This window comes from Dama dama, chromosome 33 (genome assembly GCF_033118175.1).
Source record: "Dama dama isolate Ldn47 chromosome 33, ASM3311817v1, whole genome shotgun sequence".
Classification (NCBI taxonomy): domain Eukaryota; kingdom Metazoa; phylum Chordata; class Mammalia; order Artiodactyla; family Cervidae; genus Dama; species Dama dama.
The window spans coordinates 21,710,104-21,737,205 of NC_083713.1; the positions used below are offsets into that span (position 1 = coordinate 21,710,104).

The following is a 27,102-nucleotide window of genomic DNA, read 5'->3' on the forward strand; positions in this document are numbered from 1 at the left end:
ATACATTGGGCTCCTCAAAATGCAAGGTTCCCTGAAGCTTTGCCTCATGATACCAACTTACTGGTCAAAACCTATGTAATTCCAGATACATTGATATTCCCCAAAAAAAAAAAAAAAAAAAGATTTCACAAATGAGTTGATTCCAGTCACAATAAAATCCATATTTAGGAATACAGCAAACTTGTTCAAAGCACCTACTTCAAGGAGAAAAAATGATATGAGTCAGAAGTAACTGTATTTTATTTTTAAAAATATTTACAGAAAACTGTTCAGGAACTCATATTTTTGGATAAAGCAATAGAAAATGGATTTATTTTCCATGAGTTCAAAAGCTTTGTTATAGTGTTTCCATTATAAACCTATTGATTTAAAAAAAAAGGAAAAAAAAAACTACTAGAAAAACTCCCACAGTCAGTAGTAGCACCTTGATCTCCATGGTCTTATCATTACTCATGCCTATTACAAAAAATAAAAAAAGAAGCCAAAAACCTGATAACTCACTCAACATGAAAACTTACTATATTATCAAACTTCTTTTTTCTCAAACTAGACATATGAAGTACAACATGAGCAGAAAAAGATTTCTCCTAATATAGTCTAATGACCTGTGTGCTATTTAAAATTTCAAGTACTTTAAGTAGCATACAGTTTATCTAAATGGATATTAATGTGTATAGATTGTTTATGTCCACTTTAAACTTAAGAAAGCTGATAACTACAGACTTATTTTAATAAGGAAATAACAAATATTTTTTAATTTGTTTAAAAAATATTTTAAACAAATCTTTTAAAACAATTCCCACATAAACTTACAAGAGAAATTTAAAATGAAATAGGACATACCATTCTAAGCTCACAGGCAAAAAAGCTAAAAATATGCCTTACTTGTGTATTTACTATGAGGTCTAAATATACAAACAAAATCAAAGCAGTAAAGAATATTATTACCATTTGATAAAGATTAGACAAATTACCATTTGATAAAGATTAGACAAACTATCAATAAATGTAAAAAATACAATGTATTATATGATGAGTTTGAATGCAAAAACCACATATTTATTAAACATATGATTAACTTAAAAACACCAAACCAGTTTGTTTTAAAGTGCTCCTCATCTAAAACCTTGGACAAAACCGTCACTCCAAAGTGAATGGAAAAAACAGTTTACAAGGCAAACACTGACGGCATGAACAGGCACTACCAAAAAATGCTATTTGCTCTTTAAATAATGCCATTCTCAAGTTACACAGGGCAGTCGCCTTGAGAGATTCCTTTTTTTATAAATATTCATAAATTTAAAAAGTCTAGATATTCTAAAGAGCTGCAAATGTCAATACCTTACAACAGTAGGTTAATAATGTCTATTCTGGGAAAAAAGCACTAAAATCCTCTTCCATTGCAAGTCATTTATTTCTCTGGTGAATTCAGCAAGGTCCCTACAAACATTAACTTCTTTCTATGACAAAGTAAATAACAATGCACACACATCTTAAATTTGGTAGGTCATAAAAGTTAGGATGCAATCTTTTTTTTTTTGATTCAACAGAAAAATAAATAAGTAAAAATTAAATACTTTAACACAACATTTGGTATTGATAAATCAGTAGTGTCAACTTCATATATGAAGGACAGCACAGTCTGGTTTTTTAAAAATCTTCAATGTCATAGTATCTGGGGTAAAAATATCTCGAATATTAAATGTTTCCTTTTTGCTTAAAGGAATATAATACAAACACCATCAAGCTGCAACCGTAACTCATTTCAGCTGGGGTAAAGTGACCATTTGGTCCATGGCACAAGTTACATATATCACACTTCTGTCAAACTGAAACCTTAGGTTTATAAGATTTCATGTTTATAAGCTACAATACACACTGACTAAGCTGTCAGTCCCTCACAGTTTTTTAGAAAAATATCTACATTTTTCCTCAAGGATGTCAAAATGTTACACCATCATTTGTTTAAAAAAAAAAAGAAAAAGAAAAAAACAGATGCACATTCATACTGTGAAGTTATTAGGAAAATACTCTTGCAAATAAACTATATAAAGATAAAATACACTTCAAAGGTATGTGGGTTGTTTTTTTGTTTGTTTTACAATATTCTATAAAGTGCAGAGAAATCCTAAGGGAAAAACTACTCCCTATAACATAGTTTAATTACAGCAGCTTTTGCATAGCAATACTTAGCGGAAGTTGGACACTTCCGTTTCCTCAGGAAGAGAAGGATAGAAGAGGATCTTCTGATTCAGATTTTTTTTTGGCCATAAATCTGCTTTCTTCAGGAATTGTTGCTGACGCCAAATCTCCATTAAGTGTATTTCTTGAACAGTGAACAGGTCCTATTAAGAAATTGATTAAAAAGTTAAACATCCTACCAGTATAATTCCTATCCTCTGTGAAAGAACATTTTCTATTCAGGGACATAAAATCCCTGTAGCTTCCTGCTAAGCTTTTGATGGTTTGCTTAAAAGAGTAAAAATCTAACTTTTATAATACTGGCAGTTGTAAGGAGAAACCGAAAAATTCATAAGAAGTTATGAAACTATCTCAAGTAGTAGAGATACTCGTTTTGTTCATTGCTAGAACCAAGGTTCACACATAATGGAGTAATCAATAAGGATTTGCTGAATTTGAATTTAGTCCTAATTAACTATTGCTTTTTCAGCCTTATCGTTTTAATGCTGCTGGCATCCTCCTGATTTTCTAGGTGAAGAAACCAAGTTCTGAAAAGACCACAGGCCTAACCCAAGATCACACAGTTGGTAACAACAGAAGGAGGACTAACTCAGGTCTTGGTCTTTTCATCACAAGGCTTTGTTTTCCTTAACAGTTTGCTTTCATTGGCGTATAGTTGATTTATCATGTTTTGTTAGTTTCAGGTATACAGCAAAGCATCACAAGACTTTCTGAGCAAGGCTGACTAGGTACCTCACACTGAAAGTTCTCACAGCTCCATCTGGGATACAGCTCACAAAGCTAGTACTGCAGCTGCAAGCGAGCACATGAAACACACTGGCATGGCCTGTTCATCTTCACATGAACATATTTTTAATTTAACATAAAATTTATAAATTTTTTAAAATCTCATTAATAAGAAGTAGCTGCATCTCTCAAAGGAAAGTATGTGGTGACATAAAGACTTTCAACTAAGACTGTCAATCTGCCCAGTACACTTTCTAAAAAGTGCAAGTCGCTCAGTCGCGTCCAACTCTTTGCAACCCCACAGACTATGCAGTCCATGGAATTCTCCAGGTCATAGTAGAGTGGGCAGCCGTTCCCTTCTCTAGGGGAATCTTCCCAACCTGGGGATTGAACCCAGGTCTCCCACATTGCGGGCAGATTCTTTACAGCTGAGCCACAAGGGAAGCCCAAGAATCCTGGAGTGGGTAGCCTATCTCCTCTCCAGGGGACCTTCTGGACCCAGGAATCGAATCTGGGTCTCCTGCATTGCAGGCAGATTCTCTACCAACTGAGATCAGGGAAGCCCACACTTTCTAAGAAACATAACTAACACATGCTTTGTATTAGTCTCTGCTTTGTCAGCTAACTGGGACACTAAATTTTAGGGTAAAAAGAAGGAAATCTAAGGCTAAAATTGACCTATCCTATACTTGCCAACTTTAAAAAGTTTTAAAGAGTTGAAATATATGTATGTATATAAAGATTAATGCATGTGCATATAAATATTAATGCAGGTATGTGTGTGGGTTTGCAAACACGGGTGTATAACTAATTTTGTTACACTCCTTAACAGCTAAATTGTTAAATGGAATAAGCCATTTACACCTAGATCTTATGAAAACAGTTTTCAACAATTCAGAACTAGAGGTTCTAAAAGAAAAGACAGCTAAGAAAAATGGCTGGCTTAAAAAATTAATTTAGCTATCACAAGTGAAAATGACATTAAAAAAAAAAGTACAAGGCAGTACAAAACTGTTTCATAAGCTCTAGATGAAAAGGGTCATGTATTTTTAAAGGCAGAAAGAGTAAGGTAAATCGCAATGTATATAACTTGCCTCAGGTGACATTTTTTCCCCATACTTAACCTCTTTAACCATCTCCTTCTTTCTCTTATCACTTCAAAGATGTATTAAACTGGTCTAGGTAAGGTTCTTTCTCCCATACCCTTCCCCTACTCAATCCGTTTCCTTCTTTCATTTATTCACTTGTTGCCCCAACTTAAATTCAAAATGATAATGAGTACATAGTAGTGTTCTACATCAATAAATAGATTAATTCTGTAAGAAAAATGGGCATTAAGGAAAAAAGATGCCAACAACTTCTTGAGATCTCAGAGTGAGCAGCAGTTCCTTTTAGAATCTCAACCATCTTCATCAACTTCACTTTTCCCTCTAATTAAACCTGTTTAATGTTCTGATTAAGTCAAACAACTCTATGTTAATGAATGTTTTCAATATAATCAAAAATACTAGAAATCCAACACCATTGTTTCATCTCATTTCAGCCACACTATAAATTAGCTGGGCTCCTCTATGCAGTCTAAAGAATCTAACTACCATTCACCATTTCATTTCCATAAGGGAAATAAAATCTTGTTCCAAGCAGCTGACTTACAAATAAACCCTTGGAACACAACCTGTTCCTTAATTGAGAATAGTATGTAATTTCTTCCCCATATGTTTCATGGAAAAATAGTAAAGACTTTGGAAAGCAAAAGTCTATTAATGGAGTTGTAATAATTATACCATATTTGCATTCACTGGAAATCATGGTCACTACTGTCTAAGTACATATTCTGACAGACTTTCAAAGCTTCTCCTCTGAAGAAAAAGATAATTAAATTTAACATAAATCACAAAATCTTTCCTATTCAATCACAGTATACTGTCTCTTTAATAATAAGCAAGAAAAAAGCACAGGAATATATGTTAGTATAATTCACCATCACCACCAGAAAAAGATTGTTTACCTTGGCCATTTCAAATTATTTAAGTAACAATGCTGATTTATTTTTCTCTGAACTTAGAACTTGACTTTATTTTTCCCTAGAATCCAACTCACAATTTATGCTTCCTTCTAAAATGTTTTTTAAATGCAAATATAGTGGGAATATAAGATTACTAAGAAATTACTAAAATGCAATGGGAGTAAAAGTGTTGATATTACATATGTAAATCTAAGAATACGGCACTTACAAAGAGATATTTAGTACTTCTTAGTACTGACCCTATTCACTGCCAGTATTCTTCATTTCAACAATTACAGAGCCCCACACCTATTTTGCTGAACAGGCCAAAGGGAAAGTCATACCCTTTCTAACTTACTATCTGGGTCTTCAAGAGGAACATCATTACAAGAGTCTGTATCTGAGTAGGTTCTTCGGCGTCGCTGGGAGAGTCGGTGAAGTGAAGACACTGGTTCTTTTATAGAGTGGCTACTCCTGTAAATTAAATAAAAAGATTTAAGGACTTCCAACAAATGAAAACATCCTCAACTTAACTGCAGTTTTCAATGACTTCTCTTTAAATGAAAGAGGAACTGTTTTTATACTCAAAAGTTCAATTTCAGCAACATTCTACTCCTTCAGAGGTCAGACCATAAACAAGTCAAATCATTTAGAATCTAGCTGTTAAGCTGGGGAATACAGCCTCTGAGCCAAACTGAAAGGAAAAGAGGTACAATGAAGTGACTTCTTTTACAGAGGACGGTCCAGCTAGAGAGTAACATGTCTTATGGTTAACAAGTATTTGAAAACTAAAAGTTACAGACTTCACAAGTGTATGTATCTGGTGTCACCCATATCCAATCTAAAACAGGAGAGCAAAGGGGATGGGCCAGCAGTATGGGAGTGTGCTAGGAGCCAACTCACTCACAGTAGTAAGAGTGGATAAATACAGCAAGTGAAGCCTAGAAAAACTAGTTTTCACAAATCAATTTGGAAAACCAGAAAACTAGAAAAATCAAACTAAAAAATTCAACATAGAAGCAAATCATCACCACTCAATAGCACTATCACTGGATGACAGCCCAACATTACTGTTCGTAATGACAAACTTGATTCACCAAGAAAAAATAAAGTTTAAAGACTCATTTTAATAAGGCAAAATGGATAAGATACAGGTCAAAAAAATCAATCATAAAAATAAAAATTTGAAAAAAATAAAACTTTGTTAAAGGAATCAAGCTTTTATTTTTCTGGAAAATTCAGTTGGTGAAATACTTCATTCCCTGATAGAATTAGATACAACACTGGACTCCTATGAGCACATAATAGTTCAATCAATTACATAATCATGAGGGGGGGGAAAAAATAGTGACAAAATAATAAGGGGTCTCAGCATTTATTCTTTTTTTGGTAGCACTCAACAGACATTTACTGAAAGATTCATTAAATTCTACAGTACTTTACAAATTTCTAAAGTTTCACATACATGATTTCATATAATCCTATAATAACTGCTTTTTGCCTCTACCCCATATTAATGTAGAGACATAAATGCCAATGTCACTATAATTTCATCACTTTTCAAAGAACCAATAAGACAACCATAGCAACTCAAAAGAATATTATCTAAGATAAATAGCATGGGATATACTGGCAAGATCAAAAAGGTAAATTTTTTAAATGTGCTGATATGAATATATACTTTAAAATATCAATTCCTTTTTCTCTCTTTTGAGTAACAGCCTTAGCTCCAAATAAAACAGCCCAGAACAAATATATATGATTCTATAATAAACTATAGTAAAATAAGCCTAAGCTTGGAGCCTTAATACATTGAAAATGGACTTCTATTTACCATCACTTGTTATAATTTACAGCTTAAAAAATGATAGCTGGCAAATTGCTTACCTTACTGGCTATTTTATTCACTCATTATTTCTCTTTACTATCTAGTGGGGCCAGGCTCTATACTAAGCAGTCAGAGAAACAATGATAAGCAAAGCAGAACAAGTCTCTGCCCATACAGACTTTACATTCTACTTTATGAAAGACAAAAAAATTTCCCTAGGTAGGTAGAATTTTGAGAGAATTTGGTCAAAAGAAAAGGTTTTTTTACCTCTCTGTACTGCAAGAACCAGGATGGCTAATAGAACGCTTCATCTAGAAGTTTTAAAAGAAAATAAACTTAATTATAGGTCAAGTAGAATAAGACAGCTCTAATATATTATTATGGTGATGATAATTAACATAAATTTACTCAAAGAAAAGATAGCTGCCCCCCAAAATTTGTTTTTTTACAGACTCAAGTAACATTAGCAAAATATAAAGCTTTCTCCCTAGTAACTAATAACTGAACTCTTTCTCAAAGCATACAAAAACATGCTCAATTATTTTCTCAATATTAAAAACCAAATTTTATTTTATATATGTATCTAGGTGGCATCAGTGGTAAAGAACCCGCCTGCCAATGCAGCAGACATAATAGACATGGGTTCAATCCCTGGATCAGGAAGATTCCCTGGAGGAGGGTACGGCAACCCACTTCAGTATTCTTGCCTGGAGAATCCCATGGACAGAGGAGCCTGGCTGGCTATGGTCCATAGGGCTGCAAAGAGTCAGACACAACTGAAGCAACTTAGCATGCATGCACACACACACACATATATATATATAAGTATATATAAACAATATATCTAACTAGCCCCCTCAAAAAAATATCACACTATTTGTGATGAAAAGAAGTATTTACAAAGTCAGAAAAGAAAACAGTCTAATAAATGTCTCTCTCTGTCTCTTTTTTTAAAAGGCAGAGCTTCTCCTTGCCATTCATTATTCAGGTAGCTATTACACAGATGTTCGAGAGTGTGGGTGGTTTTCATGGAAAACAGCATTAATAATTCAAGTCTTTTAAGAAATCAGAAGAGAAACCCTAAGCCTCAACTAGGTTTCTAAAATCATATACTTAAAATATAAATAAATAAAATCTGATTCATCAGAAAGTTAATATGAAAAATACAAAACATAATTTAGAAAATCTAACTACTCCACCAAAAAGACAGAGGCAGCTAAGTAGATTATTTCAATGCTTAGCGAGGTAGCAAAAAAGCAAAGTTTTTATTTAAACTAAGGATGGTTGCTTTAAATACAGAAGCTCAAAAGTCTTATAAGTAAGTTCAAGTCTAACAGCTGTGTTACGTAAAGGCCTTCTACAGTTGCTCTGAGTAATCCCTGTTGACATGAAAATTAAGACCCATCCAATTTGTAGTCCAGGATACTTAATATGATTAAAATAAAGATGCACCTGGACATTAACAGCTCCTTTAAAGGAAATCACTTCCTTTAGGATTACACACCCAGCAATACTCCCACTACAAATATCACTCAATTTATGGATCAAAATGACAAGTGTTTAAACTTCCATGATGATGAGATATAAATGAATACAAGTTAATTTAAAGAGAGACATGAGATTATCCTAAGCAGTTATAAAGATCAAGTTAATTTTGGAGTTCTCAAATCTTTCAGCTTTTTCATTTACTCATGTCATTAAAAAAAAATAGAAAAAAAAATTCCCCTTGAAGACTATCTGACCTTACTTTCTATTCTATGTCTCCAGAACTATTTACCATAAGCCACAATTTTTGCTTTAAGAATGAAGTAAAATGGCACAGTGAGGAAAAATAAGTGGCCTCTAACCAATATTTCCTAGATTAACTTATTGGATTTTTTGTATGTTTCCACTGATAAAAGACTTTAGTTTAAAAGAGACAGTTATTATGGTTTACATAAAATACACATATGACCTCTCTGGACTATAGAACATTTATAACAGAAAGCATTTTCCTCAGAAGTTCGATGCAGTAATTAGGTAGGTCTGAGGTGTTTTCTTTATATTTGACTCTATAAAACAAAATACCTTATTAAAAAATAATTGACACCTTAAAAAAAAGTACTGTGTACTGTGTACCCCTTGTATATCAAGCTCAGGAACACACTACATCCATCCCAAAAGATTAGGGTTTTCTGTTCAATTATAATGTCATTTAGCAGTTCACAGTATACCTAAAATTGCTCTAAAAAGCAACACTGTCAAACTGCATTCTATCAAATGCCACAATCCTGTGAGTTGTTATTTAAAAATACACAGAAGGGTTCAACCACCAAACAAATTTCAGAAACACACCACCTCTCCTCAGAGATTCACATGCACTTCAGCATAAAAGAGGTTCTGAGAAGTCCTATGACAGAGAAACCCAATTTGTTTAACTTAACCTAACACTCCCAGACCAATCTGGCCATAAAACTCACTTTCATGGTATACTTATCTCGGAGGATGCTGTTAGTCCACCATAAACTAATTAGAAAACTATGATTTCAGTGGGGCTTCCCAGGCGGCACTCCTGGTAAAGAACCAGCCTGCTATGAGGAGACTGAGAGACGTGGGTTCAATCCCTGGGTTGGGAGAATCCCCTGGAGAAGGGCACGGCACCCATACTACTACTCCCGTAGTCTTGACTGGAGAAGCCCATGGACACAGAAGCCTGGTGGGCTACAGTCTACAGGGTTGCAAAGTCAGAAGCGAGTGAAGCAACTTAGTATGCACCCAAAATCTAAACAAATGTAAGTAATAATTGTTACTAATTCTCATACGACTAAATTTGCTGTGGTGAGTAAGAAAATCTTGGAATTAAGTTGTACCTTATTATTTCTGCCAACAATTAAGCCTTCAGGTAACTGATAAATAAAAGCCAGGGCTCATGAAAATAGTTTGATTTGAAAAAATGTAAGGTTTCATCAAAACTTATCTCATCTCCAAGTTCCCCCACAGCATGCTTGAGTAAGTTTATTACATTGAAAAGCTCAATGAAGCCACCACCCTTGGCAAAAAGAGTCCTTGCTGTCCAGAGTAAGAAGCTAATGTTTAACCTAACATTTAAACAAGTTAGATCCTGATGTAAAAATAACATGTATTTTAGAGATGAGAAAAATAAAGTCCAGAGAGATTAAATACCTTGCCTCTTTGGAAGGTTCAAATCCAAATGCCGACTACAAAATACTGTCTCCCCTGTAACATGGTGTTTCAAACTCTTACAACTCCTTTAAAGAGCTGCTTAATTTTAACCCCTTGTGAGTAAGTCATCACCCTCTTGCGGTGCTTTTACCAAATAGAAGCATGCTCCCCAATCTTTAATGTCACAGCTCCCCAGAGTTCTATATTTTCCTGGTATGCTGGGGTAAATGGCATAGCCCTTCCAAGGAGAGGGGGTCAGGACCCTGGCACACACTGAGCCCGTCAACTGAGAGGCTCCCATACAAAAGCTGAGTACAGTCAAAAGAAATTCACCCTGTTGACTCTTTCCCTCCCACTGCCAGTTTCCAGCCCTAAAAATAAACACAAAAACAAAGCTACATGCAATATCATTGGAAGAAAAACCCCAAGTCCCAACCATTTGAACAGGGGAAGGCGACACAGGAGAAACTAAGGGATCCGGATGGGATAGCTGAAACATCTCGGGTTTAAACTTGGCATTTGCTATCTTCACACATTCCTCAAGCGTCGTGATGAATGTATTACACGTGGCACTAAGGAGAGAAGAGGCTTCATTCATGTTCTGAAAAATAATATGCAAAGAGTTGAACAGACTCATACACAATTATGTGGATTCATATACCATCTTATAATCAAGTAATAAACATTACCTTCAATGGGCACCTTATTAGATTATGTTCAAATGTATTTAAAATATATTACCTTAGCAAACTAAATCAATGAATGAATAAAAATTATCTGTCTCTCAGGCAAACAATATATGAAATTAGACTCCATGAAAAAATAACTCTTACACTTAAACCAAGCATCATATTGAAAAACTGTGTACAAAAATTTATCTTAAAAAAAACCTAACCTAGACTATAAGCCTCTAAGTGTCAGAATTCCAAAGGTGATCACAGTAGTGGAATACCATGATGATGACTTAAGAGGCAGGCAGGATTCACGCCTACCCCATGCATGTTATCATACCATTTCTCCCTTGGTAGAATACAAACTCCAAGGTTTTTTTTAAGACAGCAGAGTGTCCTGCCCCTGGGTGATGAATATAGACTGGTATAAGTCAGTCACATTGATTCCATGATCCTTTGTCAAATACTCATTTTTCCTACTTTCCACTGACTCAGACTAAAAAGATAATGAGAAGTCTGCTGGGGTTCTGGAATTTTCATTCTCTGATAAAAGCCAAGGATAGCAAATTGAGACTCTCTCTACCATGGCCACCCCACTGCCTCCTGCTTCTGTGCGACCTTGCAGTAGCATAGAAGGCTCAGCATGAGGAGAAAAAACCAACACAGCAAGAATGGCAGAGTGGAAGGCAGGCACAAGACTGGGTCCCTGACACTGTCCCTGAGCCACTGGAGCAGATGCAAGGGCACCTGCCTCTGAGAGCCTGCAATGAAGCAGCAAGTGCCTTCAAGTTTCACATACCTGCATTCAGAGACAACTGCCATGATCCTTCCCCAGGAGGAGAAGGCCACAGTAGAAGCAGGAAGGTTTCGTGTCCCACTTCTCCCAAGTCAGGCAAAAGGGAACTGGGAACCATGCTGGCCTTTCACCCAGAGAGCAGGAAGGCTCACTGTCCTACTTTATCAGAAAGAATGAGCCTATTTCACAGCCAGGTCTCATAAATCTGAATTTTGATTCTTACTTCACTGCTCTAAGAGGATTTTTTTTCACGTTCTTTTATAAAGCCAAATTATTAACCCTCAATAGCTAAGCTAGAACCTTATTAGAAAAGAAAGAACACAGCAGCTGTCCAGTGAACTCATGCAGTCAGTTAGGGAACAGAGGCTGTGACGCTTCTTCCCCACCCCAACTATCAAAGTATCAACTGGCTATAAAGACAGGCCTTGATTCCTTGGAGAAATGTGCTGCCTGCTGCTTTACTCTGGTTATACAGGCCAAATCTAAAAGATCATACCCGTTTCCAGACAGTCTACAGTACAAGAGGTCTGACGCTGAGAATAACTTGTCTTGAAAACGCTGCTTGGTCACCTTATGTGAAGGTGCTCACCCACCACGTGTGCAGGAACGCATAACCAGACATGAAAGGATCATCTTGGATATACCTCTATGCTGAGCGATGAATGACTCTCATCATGGTGAACAAATTCCTGGATCGTATGAACTTGCTTCATTAGGAGGTCACAGTAGAGGCGAAGTTCAGACATTTTGGTTTTCAGAGACTCACTGGTTTCACTTATTTCTGAAAGGAACACATGCAAACATTCAAACAGACCATTTTCATATTTTAGGGGCTAAGCAACAAAACGGAATCGTTAAAAAGTAAGGCAATAGATTAAGCACCTATAGCCTAGGAGGTATGAGATCTTGAAAACAGAATGTAAAGTTTTTCCCTGAGGAAACATCATCTTTTTAGATAACTAGAAAAAGCTGGCAGTCATATATCTGACATGAAGTTTAGGTAGATTAATTTCCAGAGATGGGTTGATGACAATGAATGCCTTATACAGGATATTTCCATTCCACTATTCATCTTTCATTTAATAAGTGCTTGTATTTCTTTTTCTGTAAATTGGCTTTTCTTGTCCTTTACGGTCCTTTTTCCAGTTCTGATTTTTGTTTTTCTCTTAATAATATATAAATTGAAAATTTGTAAAAGTTCTTATGCATTAAACATAGCAATCTTTCATCCATTCAAAATACTACAGATATTTTTCAAGATCTGTCAGCTTTCTTTCACTTTTCTTTATTGTATTTCAGTATATAGAAGTTTTTAACTTTTATGTTGTTAAACTGCTCTATATAAGCATTTATTTTTTTATTCCTTTCACAGCTTTATTTTCATATAATATTGTTTTAAGAATCTGTTTTAATTAAGAACCTACTTTTCTTTCTTTCTTACCTCCAGACACACTAAACATCAGCCATGATCTTAGCCCCTCAATTACCAATACCTTCTAAACAGATGCATGAGCAGCAGAGAAAGGAGAAGGGGCACACACGGTAGATCCTGGTGCTTCTCCATACTCCTGGAGCCAGGGCCACTGCTTTGTGGCGCTAGTCACAAAGGCCCTGTAGCCAGAGTGGACCAAAGCAGCTCAGATCTATCTGCCCATTTAACCTAAGTTAATTTCTACCCAAGTTTAAGGCCATTCTTTCTTTTTTATTGTAGTCATATTATATATACACACACATATATATGACAAAATTTACTGTTTTAACCATTTTTAAATATACAATTCGATGGCATTAAGACCATGCACATTATTATACAACCATTACTACCATCCATCTCCAGAACTTTTTCGTTTTCCCCAACTGAAACTCAACACACATTAAACCCTAACTCCCCTTTTCCCCCTCCCTTAATCTCGAGAAATCACCATTCTTCCTGTCTCTATGAAACAAAGGCACAGATGTGGAATTATATAATATGTTTCCTTTTGTGACTGGCTTATTTCATTCAGCATATATTCAAAACTCATCAATGTAGGATTTATCAGAATCTCCTTCCTTTACAAGGCTGAATAAAATTCCACCGTATGTACATATCATACGATGCTTACCCATTCACCCAACTATAAACATTTGGGCTGTTTCTATCTTTTGGCTATTTTGACTACTCATTCTCTCTTATCCTACCCTTAGCCATATTTTATCCATGATGTTCTTCCATATATTTGAAAAGTGTTTAAATTCAACCCTTAGCCTTCATTTTTTAATATCCATATTTAGTTGCTTTCACCAATTTAAATAACTTCTACTGTTTTTAATTATAGATGTAATACATACTCTGAAAATCTTTGAAAATAAAAAAATATATAATAAAAAAATATAGAAAAAAACCCTGCAATCTCACAACCAAGATATAAATACTGTTATTATTTTCACATTATATTTGCACATAACTGGGCTAACACCATAAATTATTTGCTTGGCTTTTTGTTTTTCTTTTTGGCCTTGCTGTGAGGCTCGGGGGATCTTAGTTTCCAGACCAGGGGTTGAACTTGGGGCCACAGCAGTGAAAGCACCAAGTCCTAGCAACTGGACTGCAGTTGAATTCCCGCGCTTTGCTTTTGAATTGGTAAAGTCAAAAGGTACAGTCAAGGGCATAAGGGAAAACTGAGTATTTTTCCACAAATTCCCTTTGCAAAGGTAAGAACTTGACCAATACTTACATATTTTTCCTGAGCTGGCCAAGGAATGGCTACGTAATTTTGAATATTGCTCTTTTTAATTAATTATCATATGACTTTGGGCATTTCCTCACATCATCACAATTCCTCCTAAACATTTTACTGGCTACATAATATATCAGCCTACAAAAGCACTATATAGTTTACTGAACCTTTCCCCTAAATGTAAACCTTGGCAATATTTAGAGATTTTTTCATTATAATGAACATTTATGTACACAGATCAACATTTCTGATTATTTCCCTGGAATAATTTACTATAAGTGAACATAACAATTCACATTTATGTTTAAGAAAACATTTTCACCATGAAGGAAAAATGTATAGTTACCTTTTTCTTTTTTAGTCCTTGTATCAGTCAAACAGGCTTTGGAGCTCCCCAGAGCAACCAGCCACCTTTGTCTCTCAGCTGCATTCACTGCTTTCATGTAGAAATGCTGCTCTCCTGGAATGATTAATTCCATTCTTGTGTTGTCAGCTGAATGGACTATGATGATAAACAAAGGCGAGGTACAGTCACAGACTTAAGTAATTTGGGGAAAATCAAATCATCACTTACTGTTAAAACTCTGACCTAAAACAACAAACCCTGATTCAAGGAGCAGGCAGCACCACCTCCCTAAGGGGCACCCTCCAAGCCGCCCCTCTCACACATACCCCGGTGGGCAGTCAGGTGGTGGCAGCACATGAAGAGAAAACGGACAGCAAACTGGCTACTGAAACGTGAGAGCTAACAACTCCCTCCCTTGGGGCCACCTGTACCACTGCCACACTTCCCACACTTTTTTTAAAACTAATTTCTTTAAAAGCAGTGTGTGTTTTGGAACACTCCCCACCTCCCACCCAGACCTAGGATGGTGCATGGCATATAGATAAAGTGTAATAAATGGCAACTAAAGTAACCTTCCATCAGAACAACAGTCCTCAACCAATGAGCATCTCATAATAACTGGGAAAACATGAGCATTTTGAAGATCTCCGCTTCCTCTCCACCCTCCTCTTCCTCTCCTACACTACCCCCACCCTGGATCTCAGACAAAAGCAAGCTAGCCAAGGATTATACTGAGCCAATCCTCAATCTTTGCTGTAAGATTAATTTATGTTATGTTGTCATTAATCAACAAATACTTACTCTGCTCAGAGCAGTGCTTGTAGAGGGAAAGATAGAAGAGGGGGAAAAAGGTGTCTTTTCTCTAACAGAGGAAATAATTTTATCCAGGCAACAAACTAATACAGTAAAAAATAAAGCACTGAAATGCTGAACTCTTTGATACAGAGACATCATGTGTGATGATAACGAAAAGTAAGAAGCAGCAGAAAGTGAAAAAGCTTAAGAAGGATCTGATGACAGCAGAACTTGGTTAAGAGAAAAATAGCACAAGAAAAGGCCTAGACGAGGAACTGAACACAATATGTACTAAGGATATCAGAAGATAGGCCTAAATAGAGCCTTGTGTTGGATTACAAAATAATGATATATTCATGAATACACAAGCTGAGTGCAGTCAAATGATGAGGGGCCCAGAAAGTTTGGCAGAAGCCCTAGCTTAGATGATCAATTACTGAAAATACTGACCAGATGCTCAATGTACTATGGCAAATAAGTGCCACAAAAGTTTAGTTATCCTATTATTCTACTTATAAAGACCATTCTTGGATATTTTGTTGTTCGGTCACTAAGTCATGTCTGACTCTTTGTGACCCCAAGGAATGCAGCACACCAGTCTTCCCTGTCTTTCACAATCTCCCAAGTTTCCTCAAACTCATGTCCGTTGAGTCAGTGATGCCATCCAACCATCTCATCCTCTGTCACCCCCTTCTCCTGCCCTCAATCTTTCTCAGCATCAGGGTCTTTTCCAATCAGTCAGCTCTTCCCATCAGGTGGCCAAAGTACTGGAGCTTCAGCTAAGCATCAGTTCTTCCAATGAATATTCAAGGTTGATTTCCTTTAGGATTGACTGATTTGATCAATCAGTCCCTTGCTGTCCAAGGGACTCTCAAGAGTCTTCTTTAGCACAATTCATAATTCGAAAGCATCAATTATTCGGAGTTCAGCCTTGTTTATGGTCCAACTCTCACATTCGTACATAACTACTGGAAAAAATCACAGCTTTGACTATACGGGCCTTTGTCAGCAAAGTGATATCTCTGCTTTTTAATACATTGTTTAGGTTTATGATAGGTATTCTTCCAAGGAGGAAGCATCTTTTAATTTCATGGCTGCAGTGATTGTCCACAGTGATTCTGGACCCCAAGAAAATAAAATCTGTCACTGCTTCCACTTTTTCCCCATCTATTTGCCATGAAGTAATGGGTCTGGATGCCATGATCTTAATTTTTTGAATGCTGAGTTTTAAGCCAGCTTTTTCACTCTCCTCTTTTACCCTCATCAAGAGGCCTTTTAGTTCCTCTATTTCCCTTATAGTTATTATAAAATATAGGCTACATTCCCTGGCTGTACAATACATCCTTGTAGCTTATTTATTTCATACACAGTGGTTTGTACTTCTTAATCCCTTACCCCTATTTTACTCTTTCTCTCTCCCTGCTCCCCACTGGTAAATACTAGCTTGCTCTCTACATCGCTAAGTCTGCTTCCTTGTACCTTACTATTTTAACAAAGGTCAAGAATAACATTTTCTAGGACCTCCTGGCAGTCCAGGGGTTAAGACTCCACATTCCCAATGCAGAGGGCACAGGTTCAATCCCTGGTCTGGGAACCAAGATCCCACATGCCTCATGGAGGAGCCAAAACAAAGGACATTTTCTTTAATATCCATTAATGTTGAATGTATGAATATTCAGTGCCTCCCTCAGCAACTCCACTCCAGTTCTAGATATATACTGAACAGGAACACATATATATGTTCAACAAAACAAATACATAAGAAAGCTTATGGCAGCTTTACTTATTACAGTCCCTAAACTGAAAAAACAAACACCCATCAATACCAGAATGGAGAGCCAAATTGTGGGACAATCACACAATAAAAATATTACACATCAGTAAGAATGGTGACTGTTACACAGAACAGTTTAGATGGCTTTCACAAACATAATGTTCAGTTAAAGAAGCCAGACACACAAAAAAATACTGATCTATTCCACTTATAAAATGTTCAAAAGCAGACAATACTTATCTATGGTGATAAAAGTCAGATTAACGGTAACCTTTTAGAGAGATTAGTGCCTCAGGGAACATGATTATTATCCCAGCATCTGGAATGCTGACAATATTCTAATTCTTGATTTGGGTGGTAATTACACAATTGTATTCAGTACTTTGGCATTCATAAGGCTGAATATTGAAGATTTATACCCACTTCTGTATCTTATTCTTTCAACAAACAAGGACAATAAAAATGCTGCCATGACTTTAAAAAGTTCTAGAGTTGCCTTAGAATTCTGCCACTAACAGTCTTTTAAATATCCTCAAGGTTGTCAAATCTTTGAACTCTGAATGTAATTTGATTTCTGACAAGAGTCAGAATCTCATTTGGAATCAAATCTGAGGAATATGATTAAATAAAACCATCATTTTAAAAATAAAAATTCATGCTTTGAATGTGCTTTTCTTGTGTGATTTATAAAAAAAAAAAAAAAAATTACACCTCATATAGTTCAGGGACTACACATGTAACAGTCCCACCAGGGTGAAGTGTTCCTATATCTTATGTAGTCATGAACCCCTGTATGGTTTAACACTCCTTCCTCTAGTGCTTTATCTCTTCCTTCAATTCTCTTTGAAGAATTCAATACTTTTCATTATCATTTTGTCTGCTCTCTCCTACCTGCTTGCACCCCACATACCCGAACTACACACACAAATGAATCAACGGTCCACAAAACCTTCCTTTATGAAAATTACAGCAGGACTTAAACCGCTTTATTTCTCCCCTTTTGAAAAAGCACAGTATGCCAAAAAAAAAAAAAAATGGGGTGGCTAACTTTATAGTAGAAAAATCTGATAGACACTGCCTCAGCCAAGTGGTCAAGATTAACGTCAACAGTAACGTGTCAGCTCTTTCAGGTCCTAACTTCCAAGATGACCAAGAAAAGAAGGAACAACAGTCGTGCCTAAAAGGGCTATAGCCATGTGCAGCCTATTCACTGCACCAACTCTGCCCAATGTGTACCCAAGGACACCATTAAGGCCATTCAAAAGTTCATCACTGAAAACACAGTAAAGGCTGCATCCATTAAGGACATTTCAGAAGCGAGTGTTTGCCGGGAGCCAACACACGAGACCCTACCCATGACAAGGCCATGAGGGAGAAAACCTGACAGGCAAGGTGGATCAGGTTTTCAGGGGTTTCGAAAAGGCCAGCTCACGAGATCCCACCCATGATAAGGTCACAAGGAGAAAGCCTGACAGGCAAGGCAGATCAGGTTTTCAGGGATTTCGAAAAGCTGCCCCCTGCGCTCACCTTAAAGACAATATCTGTCTTTCTGATGCCTGCCTCAATAGACCACGCCCTAATTTCTGTGACACAGGCAGAAGGCCTTCCCCGATCTCTTCCCAAATAAGAATCAATTTAGAAAAAAAAAAAGAATCAATTTAGAACTTTAATCAATAAGTTTCCCAGGTGGTAGTATTTTATGAGATTATCCAGGGTGAAAGGAGTGTTTTAATTTAAACTCCTTTGCTGGTAGTTTGTTAGCCAAATGCATTTATGCCCTTGGTACTAATATGCATGATTGCTTATAATATCCTAATCATAAAATAGCATAAAGAACCTGATTATATAAAAGCCCTAATAGACACAGAGCATTTTTGAGGATGAAGGAGTCCTATTAGAAAACATAAAAAAAATTATTCTAAAGGTGGTTACTGGGTTGACATTTGCTTGCTGTGTTTTGCTTGCTGTGTTTTTGCTTTTAATGTGCTAAGGTTGTGTTACAGAAACCATTGTTAATATAAAGATCTAGAGAAATAAGAACTTAGCCCTAGTGTGGTAACAATGAAAGGGTTGTTAATTGTCAGCCAGGAGTGCTAGGCAGAAGCTGCCTCACCAAAGTCGTACAGTCAGTGTGGGGTAAACTTCTTAGATAAACGCAACTGACAACTTCTGCAGAAGGATTAATTTTTGTGTTAACAAGGTTATACTTCTACTCTGTACTGTTGCCCTATGAGACTGCTACCTTTCAGTTAAGGTCACCAGAGAAACAGAAAATAGGTTTACATTCACCTGACTTGCATAAAATGTTAATAGGCCCCAAGGCCAGAAGATAATGTATAAGACCCTCATAAACAAAGAAGTATGCAGAAAACACCCTGGTTTCGTGAAGAACAAGCTGATGTAATGTTAAACTATCTTCCCCTTAGAAATGTACTAACTTAGGGTATAAAAGCTATGGTAAAAAATAAAGGATTGCCAGACCCTGCCAGACTCTGCTGCAAACACCCCCTTCTGGTCTCTCTCTCTCTCGTCATCCTGAGACTTGGCCCTATCAAGGCTGGTCTCACGTGTCTCTCTCTCGCCGACGCCGTTCATCCTGAGGGTATCCCCTGGATCCTGCCGAGGCTGGACCCCGGCAAGTGTTCTAGGCCTATGTGCTTCCCCAGCTGTACTTACATTGAAACTACATTACTGCATGAGTTGAGCCAGTCACAGCCAGATAGTCAGGAATCATTCTCGTGAAGCCCAGATGGACCAAACACCCCTGACCCCAGGTTAGACCTGCTGAAGCTGCCCCATGACCTGCACCAAAGCGCATGTAAGTCCTTTTACACTGAATAAAAAACCATCCTCTCCAAAACAATTAAAACAGAAATTATACTTCGGGGAAAAAAAGTGGGCTATCATGTTGATAGCAAGTACTCCTGATACCATGTGATGAGAATGGCACTTTACCTCTGTGATTCTCCTCCCTAAAACCCATAAGCCCAGTGTAATCATGGGGAAAACATCAGACAAATTCCACTAGAGGGACTTCCTACAACATTCCTGATAGTACTCCTGGAAACTCTCAAGATCATAAAAAAAGAAGAAGAAACGGAAAACATCTCTATAACCCAGAAGAGCTTATCTGCAGCTCAGCAAAAAACCAGCGTTTACAACTCTGAGTTCATATTTCACAAATCTACTTCGCTGGCCTCATCTTCTTTGAGTTGAGCTTCCAATCTTTACAATACCTTTCAATGAGAATGAGGGGGGAAAAAAAAATACACTTGTACACTTAGCATGGATACTTAAAGTGGCATCCACAAGAAATTGTTATTCAAGTCCAAATTGGAAAACTAACACTTGTACTTTGAATTTCAAGTCTAAATATTTTTATAGAGGGAGAAATAAAAAAAAACGTGTGCTTAACAACACTACGTGCCATTTCTGAATGATATGGAGATAAATGGTACTAGAAAATACCTACCTGGTTTTCTCCTCTTTTTGCAGTATGCTGAAGAAACTATCACTTACCTAACTTCAGATTCATCTAATTCAATATGTTCACTTACCTTTAATTTCACAAACTGCCATCTTTATACTTCCTTTGCTCCCCTTGCAAACGTCATCTTGAGAATCATAGTAGGACAGGATTCCATTATCTAAAACAAACCAACGAGGCTGCCAACCTACAAAGACCATAAATAACAAAAGATCAGTAAAGTTACATTCATCACACTGAAAACTAGGATGACAAAATTTGCTATCCATGTTATTTCTTGATTCTAAAATAACATTCTAACAATGAAATTTTTAACTGCCAAGATCTGCCCAAAATACTTTTGCCTCAATCTCCATTTTGTTGGGAGAGATTTCTGGAGAATCCTCTAGATCAGCATAAATATGGGGAACGATACCTTTATTCTGCCTCACAATCTTCTCTTCAACAACCCATTAGACCCATCTTTAATAATCACTCTACATACAGTGTGCAACACAAACTGCTCCTTTTTTCTAATGGAATGAGAGTTGAGTTATGATGGAATGGAAAAAGCAACAGAAGATATGGATGCTAGTTCCAGTTCTATTTTCATTTTTCAGTTGAGTTGCTATTGTTTAGTTGTTAAGTCATGTCCAACTCTTCTGCAACCCCATGGACAGCAGCCCGCCAGGCTGCTCTGTCCATGGAATTTCCCAAGTAATAAAACTGGAGAGGGTTGCCATTTCCTTCTCCAGGGGATCTTCCCAAGCCAGGGATTGAACCCACGTCTCCTGCCTTGGCAAGCGGATTCTTGAGCCACCTGGGAAGCCCTTTAGTTGAATAACCTGGGAAAAATCTTTTCATCTCAATAAATATCAAAAATTTCCAATCTCCAAAATAACTGGATTGAACAAGACCTCTCAGGTGCCATCCAGCTGTCTAATTCTGCAATGTGATCTTCCTCTCAAATATAAAACACTTTGCCCAGGTAAACTCCAAAGAACTTCAAACTATGGTACAATTGCACTCATTTCACATGCTAGAAAGGTAATGCTCAAAATCCTTCAAGCTAGGCTTCACAAAAACATGAGCCAAGAACTTCCAGATGTACAAGCTGGGTTTAGAAAAGGCAGAGGAAATTACCTGAGATCAAACTGCCAACATTCTCTGGATCATAGAGAAAGCAAGAGAACTCCAGAAAAACATCTGCTTCATTGACTACATGAAAGCCTTTGACTGTGTGGATCACAACAAACTGTGGAAAATCTTAAAGAGATGTGAATACTAAACCACCACTTCACCTGTCTCCTGAGAAACTTGTATGCAGATCAAGAAGCAAGAGTTAGAATTGGACATGGAACAACAGACTAGTTCAAAACTGGGAAAGGAGTATGATAAAGCTGTATATTGTCACTCTGCTTATTTAACTTATATGCAGAGTACATCACATGAAATGCCAGGCTGAATGAATCACAAGCCGGAATCAAGATTGTTGGGAGAAACAGCAATAACCTCAGATATGCGGATGACACCACCTTAATGGCACAAAGTGAAGAGGAACTAAATAGTCTCTTCATAAAGATGAAAGAGGAGAGTGAAACAGCTGGCTTAAAACTCAACATTCAAAAAAACTAAGATCATGGCATCCAGTCCCATAACTTCATGGCAAATAGATGGGGAAAAAGTGGAAGCAGTGGCAGACTTTATTTTCTTGGACTCCAAAATCACTGCAGATGGTGACTTCAGCCATGAAATTTAAAAGACACTTGCTCCTTGGAAGGAAAGCTATGAAAAACTTCAACAGTATATTAAAAAGCAGAGACATCACTTTGCCGACAAAGGCACATATAGTCAAAGCTACAGTTTTTCCAGTAATCATGAATAGATGTGAGAGTTGGACCAAAAAGAAGGCTGAGCATCAGAGAACTGATGCTTTCAAATTGTGGTACTGGAGAAGACTCTTGAGAGTCCCTTGGACTGCAGAGAGATCAAACTAATCCTAAAGGAAATCAACCCTGAATATTCACTGGAAGGACTGAATGTTAAACTGAAACTCCAATACTTTAGCCAACTGATGCGAAGAGCTGACTCACTGGAGAAGACTGATGCTGGGAAAGACTGAGGGCAGGAGAAGGGGATGGAGACAGAGGATGAAGTGGTTACAGAGCATCACCGACTCAATGGACATGAGTTTGAGCAAACTCCAGGAGACAGTGAAGGAGAGGGGAGCCAGGCGTGCTGCAGTCCAGGGGTTGCAAAGAGTTGGACACAACTTAGCAACTGAACAACAGCCGTAACAACACCACCAACCCCCTTGCACACAGTGAGTGCTGAAAGAATTCCAGTCTTTTACAGAGAAGCTGCCTACCCTGTGGTGAGAGCATGGATTCCCATCACTCCTCTCTCTTTGCCCTGCCGTTACACAGCACAGGCAGAAATGCTAGACACTGAAAATAATTCATTTAATTATTGTTTATTCAGTGCTACAGTACACAACTATCACAGATTTGGCTCCAATGCAATGGCGGGGATGAGGATGAGGGCTTTCCTTGAAGCTTAACTTCCACTCTTTCGAATCAAACTCAAGTGTTCCCTGAAATCTTACCAAGCATCACTGATTTACAATAGTTCACTGATTAATAACATGGCGACAATGCTGGAGCCAGTGTGACTGCCCTTGTTCTTTCTGTGACTATTAAATCACCATTCAGCCTGGTCACTTTAGACACTGCCTGCTATATGATTAATCAGTTCAGTTTTTATGGGTCAGATAGTACCAAGACAGAGACAGACAGGGGATTCATTCTTAAACCCTGATATAGACCCAGGATTTACCTCCCCAAAAGGCTTTACTGGTTACACTTTCAAAGTGACAATGCTGAGTCATCATAAAAAGATTAAATTTCACAGTAGAGAATGTGGTAATATCGTTCAGAGGGATGGATATCCAAAACCAGGTTTCAGATGCTTGGAAAATTCTTTTTATGAAACACTATATTCCTTAATGAGGCTTAGCAAATTGGTACATGAACTTTATCTTGTTCATCATTGCATTCCCAGAACCTAGGAAAGGCACTTAGCACATACCAGGTGCTTAAAAAAAAAAAAAAAAAAGTCATGGAGTGAATGGATGATTAAATACTAGAAAATTAAGATATTGCCTATTACCCATGAGAGTATGCGGCTTCCCAGGTGGCTCAGTGGCAAAGAACCCTCCTGTAATGCAGGAGAGGTGGGTTCAATCCCGGGGTTGGGAAGATCCCCTGGAGGAGAAAATGGCGACCTACTCCAGTATTCATGCCTGGAAAATTCCATGGACAGAGGGGCCTGGTGGTCTATAGTCCATATAGACTATATGACTACATGACTCTTATAGACTATAAGAGTCAGACACAACTGAGCGACTCAGCGCACACATGAGTAGAGAGACAGTATATCCATGAGCGTATACTGTGTTGGGCATGCATAGCAATGATGAGAATGGTTTCTTTCCAAACATTAATTCAGCTTGACAAATTATAAGCAGTGTATGGTGAAAATACACTCCTGTACCCCAGGTTCAGTGTCTTTATGGGACAAATTGTGATTTTCTAAACTTGCATTATTGTGATTCAGTATCTCTTTCAAATAAATATTGAGCAGAATGATTCATTTAGAATTTGTACCAACTTGAGAGGTGACTATAGTTAAATATATTAATCTAATTAAGACTGCTAAGACCCTTTCTACATACCTCGTTGAAGAAATAATTAATAAAATCATCTCTTAACTGATTCACACATATATATGAAGACTATATCTGTAAAAAAAAAAGATTCATAGTATTCCCTTTTTTACTACCTTTTCAAAACACATTTTTTTTTCCAAAACATTTATTTTAATCTCAAACTATCAAATGTTTCTGAAATTCTTATTCTCTACAAAGGATTCTTAAAGAACACTGTCATGGAACTGGAAGGTTCCTTGAAGATCACAGTATGAACAGTCACTCATCCTTCTGACCTAAGATGAACCAAAAGTAATAATAAGCATGCCACTGAGCCAAATTTAAATATTAAAGAGTTGTTCCAGATAAAAGATTTCATTTTATCAAGCTTCTATGCACCATACTAGCAGTCAACCTAAATGCTCTACAAAGATATAAACTTTCAGCACACAAGGTTAAAAGCTCAACTAGCTGGAGGGTCACTAAGACTACACTTAGTCCCAGGAATAAATTATGACTCATCTTAGTAATCACCCATTGCTCTGGGCTACACATAAGAGGTTCCTCACAGGAACTCCCAAGCCACTGTGCTTACGCATATTTGCAATGAGATGATCATTTGCATCTCAAAACACAGTAGCTAGTGTCTCAAAGTTAAACTCAACAGTATAACTGTTCTCACAACTGCCCATGTGAAAATTCATAATAAAAAATTTGCATCATGTGTTTTCTTAAAACATGTTATAGAAATAAAGTGTGCGACATTTTAATGCAATAAAACATCTATGTATCATATAAAACATTTGCTGCTATAAAACTGTCTTTAGCATTCCAATTAATAAAAAAAAGAGACAACTGTAGCTCAGTGGTTATGTCTTAAAAAGTGTTTATGTGCAGATTTTGCACAAGGTTAGATGTACACAAGATGAACGTACCATACAATTACTTTTGGCTGAGTGAACAAGCAGGCAGCAAATCAAGATTGGCCTATTATTACACTAAACCAAGATACCTGTTTGCCATTTAACCATACTTTAAATCCATTCTCTTTCCTCTAATTTAATGAGATCATAGAATTCTGGAGTTGGAAAACACCTTCAGGATAAACTAGTTGATCACCCTGGCACTATCAGTCTCAGATCTTGAGAGAAAAAATGATTTGTTCTTACCATTAGTTGATGGCAGGGATAGGACTACAACTCAGATTTAAGTCTCTTTTAATAAGCCAGGCTGGGTGTCATGGAAAACGGCCCTTCCCTGCTGGTCTCTCATTGCTGCAGAAACACCTAGCTTTTTGGAGTTATTCCTTTCAATCCACTTCACAAGTGAAACTGACTTGCCGGATCCACCTTCTTGTATCCTGTACTTTCTCCCACAATTTCTCACACACTTAACTGAATTCCAAAGCACAAGCATAACCCATTGACAATCAACCTCTAAGAGAATATTATCTTGGAACAGCTTCCAAAATCCTGCTTGTGCTCGAACGACTTCAACAAGAGAACTTTTAAAATAAACCGTTTTGCTAAACAAAATTAAAAGATATAATGAAAATATTTCTTAAAACGAAAACTTGGTTCTTAAAGAGTTCATTCCAGTCTTATGTCCCAACAACTCGGTTATTAACAGAATACTTAAGTGTGAGTAAAGACAGAGATTGCAACAACGTATGTAGAGTAAGAATGATTCCGGAAGCTAGAGGAGGAAACAGAAATATTATTACACAGGCAAAGAAGTGGTCAGGTACACTTCCCACCCTCAGGAGGATGGTGCGTAGTCTCGAACTATCCCCTCAAGAAGCCAGATGGGTACTTACAAGGGACAGAGAGAGGGATTAAACCCGGAAACCAAACAGCCGATTTCGCTGTGGGGGTCCCCTAGGCAGGCAAATGAAGGAGTCCCCGACCGCCTTCTCCGCAGCCTGACCGCCGGAGCCCCCCACCCCACCCCGCTCAAGCCCTCTCCCCGCCGCCCCCCCGGGGCACCCGACCCCATCATACCCGTGAGATAGTTGGTCCACTTGTAGAGAACCCCCTCCATGCTTCACAGCCCTGCGCCGCGCATCCTCCCGACCCAGCGCCGGCCGAAGTGATGGGGGAAACGCAGAGCCTGGGCAACCCCTCCCCGCCCGCCCGGGCTCCGCCCCCGGCGCCCCCAGCCGGCACCGAGCCGCCCTCAGGCCGCGCGCGCCGCAGGGACGTGGCGGCCCTCAAAGGCCCGGACGGCGGCCGCTACGTGGAGCTCGGGGGCCTCGAGACGTGGGCGCAGACATCCCCGGGCTAGCCCCGGATGAAGCGGCAGCAAAATCGCGACCCCGGCCGGCCTCCCGTTCGCGTTTCCGCTGCCGAGCGCTCCCTCCTTCTAGCCCGCCTTCCTTCCACCCCGGGTTCCCCGTTTATTTTCATTGACCCCGACGTCGCTTTCACTTCCTGGATGAAAGGGGCCGGCGCGTCCTGGGAAACCCCTCCCCGCCGGCGGGGCTGGAGGAGCGGGCGCGGCCTACGGCCCCTTCGCCGAGCCAGAGACTACGCGAAGAGGGCGGGCCAGAGCCCTGACTCCTCCTCATTCTCCTACAGACCCTCGGCTGGCGTCCTACGGGATCCCACTCTCATCCCGGACGCTGATTCCTGGGCCGACCGCTCCCCGGTATCCTGGGGCCTAAGCCTCGGGGCCCAGGACTAGCGCACCAGACTCCACTGCGCGCGCAGCCCCCAGGCCAACCCGAGGACTAGCCCCCAGCGCATTCGTCTGTCAGGCGCTGATTTAGGCCTCTCAGGTTTTCCTGTAATTGAGCCTCCGGTCCCTCCGGCGGTTGCTTTTCAAAAAATAAAATAAAAGACTTCCTATTTATGTTAACTTCGCATCTTCTTCACATCATATTCGGGGGATGTGAGAAATCATCTCC

The 27,102-nt window shown here is 38.2% G+C and overlaps 1 protein-coding gene and 1 pseudogene across 1 annotated transcript; one reads left to right on the forward strand and one right to left on the reverse strand.

Moving 5' to 3' along the window:
• Positions 1–1,033: 1,033 nt before the first annotated feature.
• PLEKHA3 (pleckstrin homology domain containing A3) lies at positions 1,034–26,458 on the reverse strand. The gene is made up of 8 exons (XM_061135623.1): positions 26,198–26,458; positions 20,583–20,699; positions 14,457–14,612; positions 12,035–12,171; positions 10,360–10,524; positions 7,029–7,072; positions 5,292–5,407; positions 1,034–2,345 (listed from the first exon to the last, which is right to left on the reverse strand). Exons 1-8 carry the CDS (start codon positions 26,235–26,237, stop codon positions 2,218–2,220), a joined length of 903 nt encoding a protein of 300 aa, XP_060991606.1. The 5' UTR covers positions 26,238–26,458; the 3' UTR covers positions 1,034–2,217.
• Positions 17,327–20,527, forward strand: LOC133050802 (small ribosomal subunit protein eS26-like; annotated as a pseudogene).
• Positions 26,459–27,102: the final 644 nt, after the last annotated feature.

What these genes read in the sequence shown, in the direction of transcription:
- PLEKHA3 (XM_061135623.1), bottom strand. Translation starts at nt 26,237, where the DNA reads ATGGAGGGGGTTCTCTACAAGTGGACCAACTATCTCACGG. An exon ending in ATTCATCGCTCAGCATAGAG is followed by an intron (nt 10,525 to 12,034) that starts GTATATCCAAGA and finishes ATTATTTTTCAG; the next exon opens with AACATGAATGAAGCCTCTTC. An exon ending in CGCCTTCCCCTGTTCAAATG is followed by an intron (nt 7,073 to 10,359) that starts GTTGGGACTTGG and finishes TAAAACTTCTAG; the next exon opens with ATGAAGCGTTCTATTAGCCA.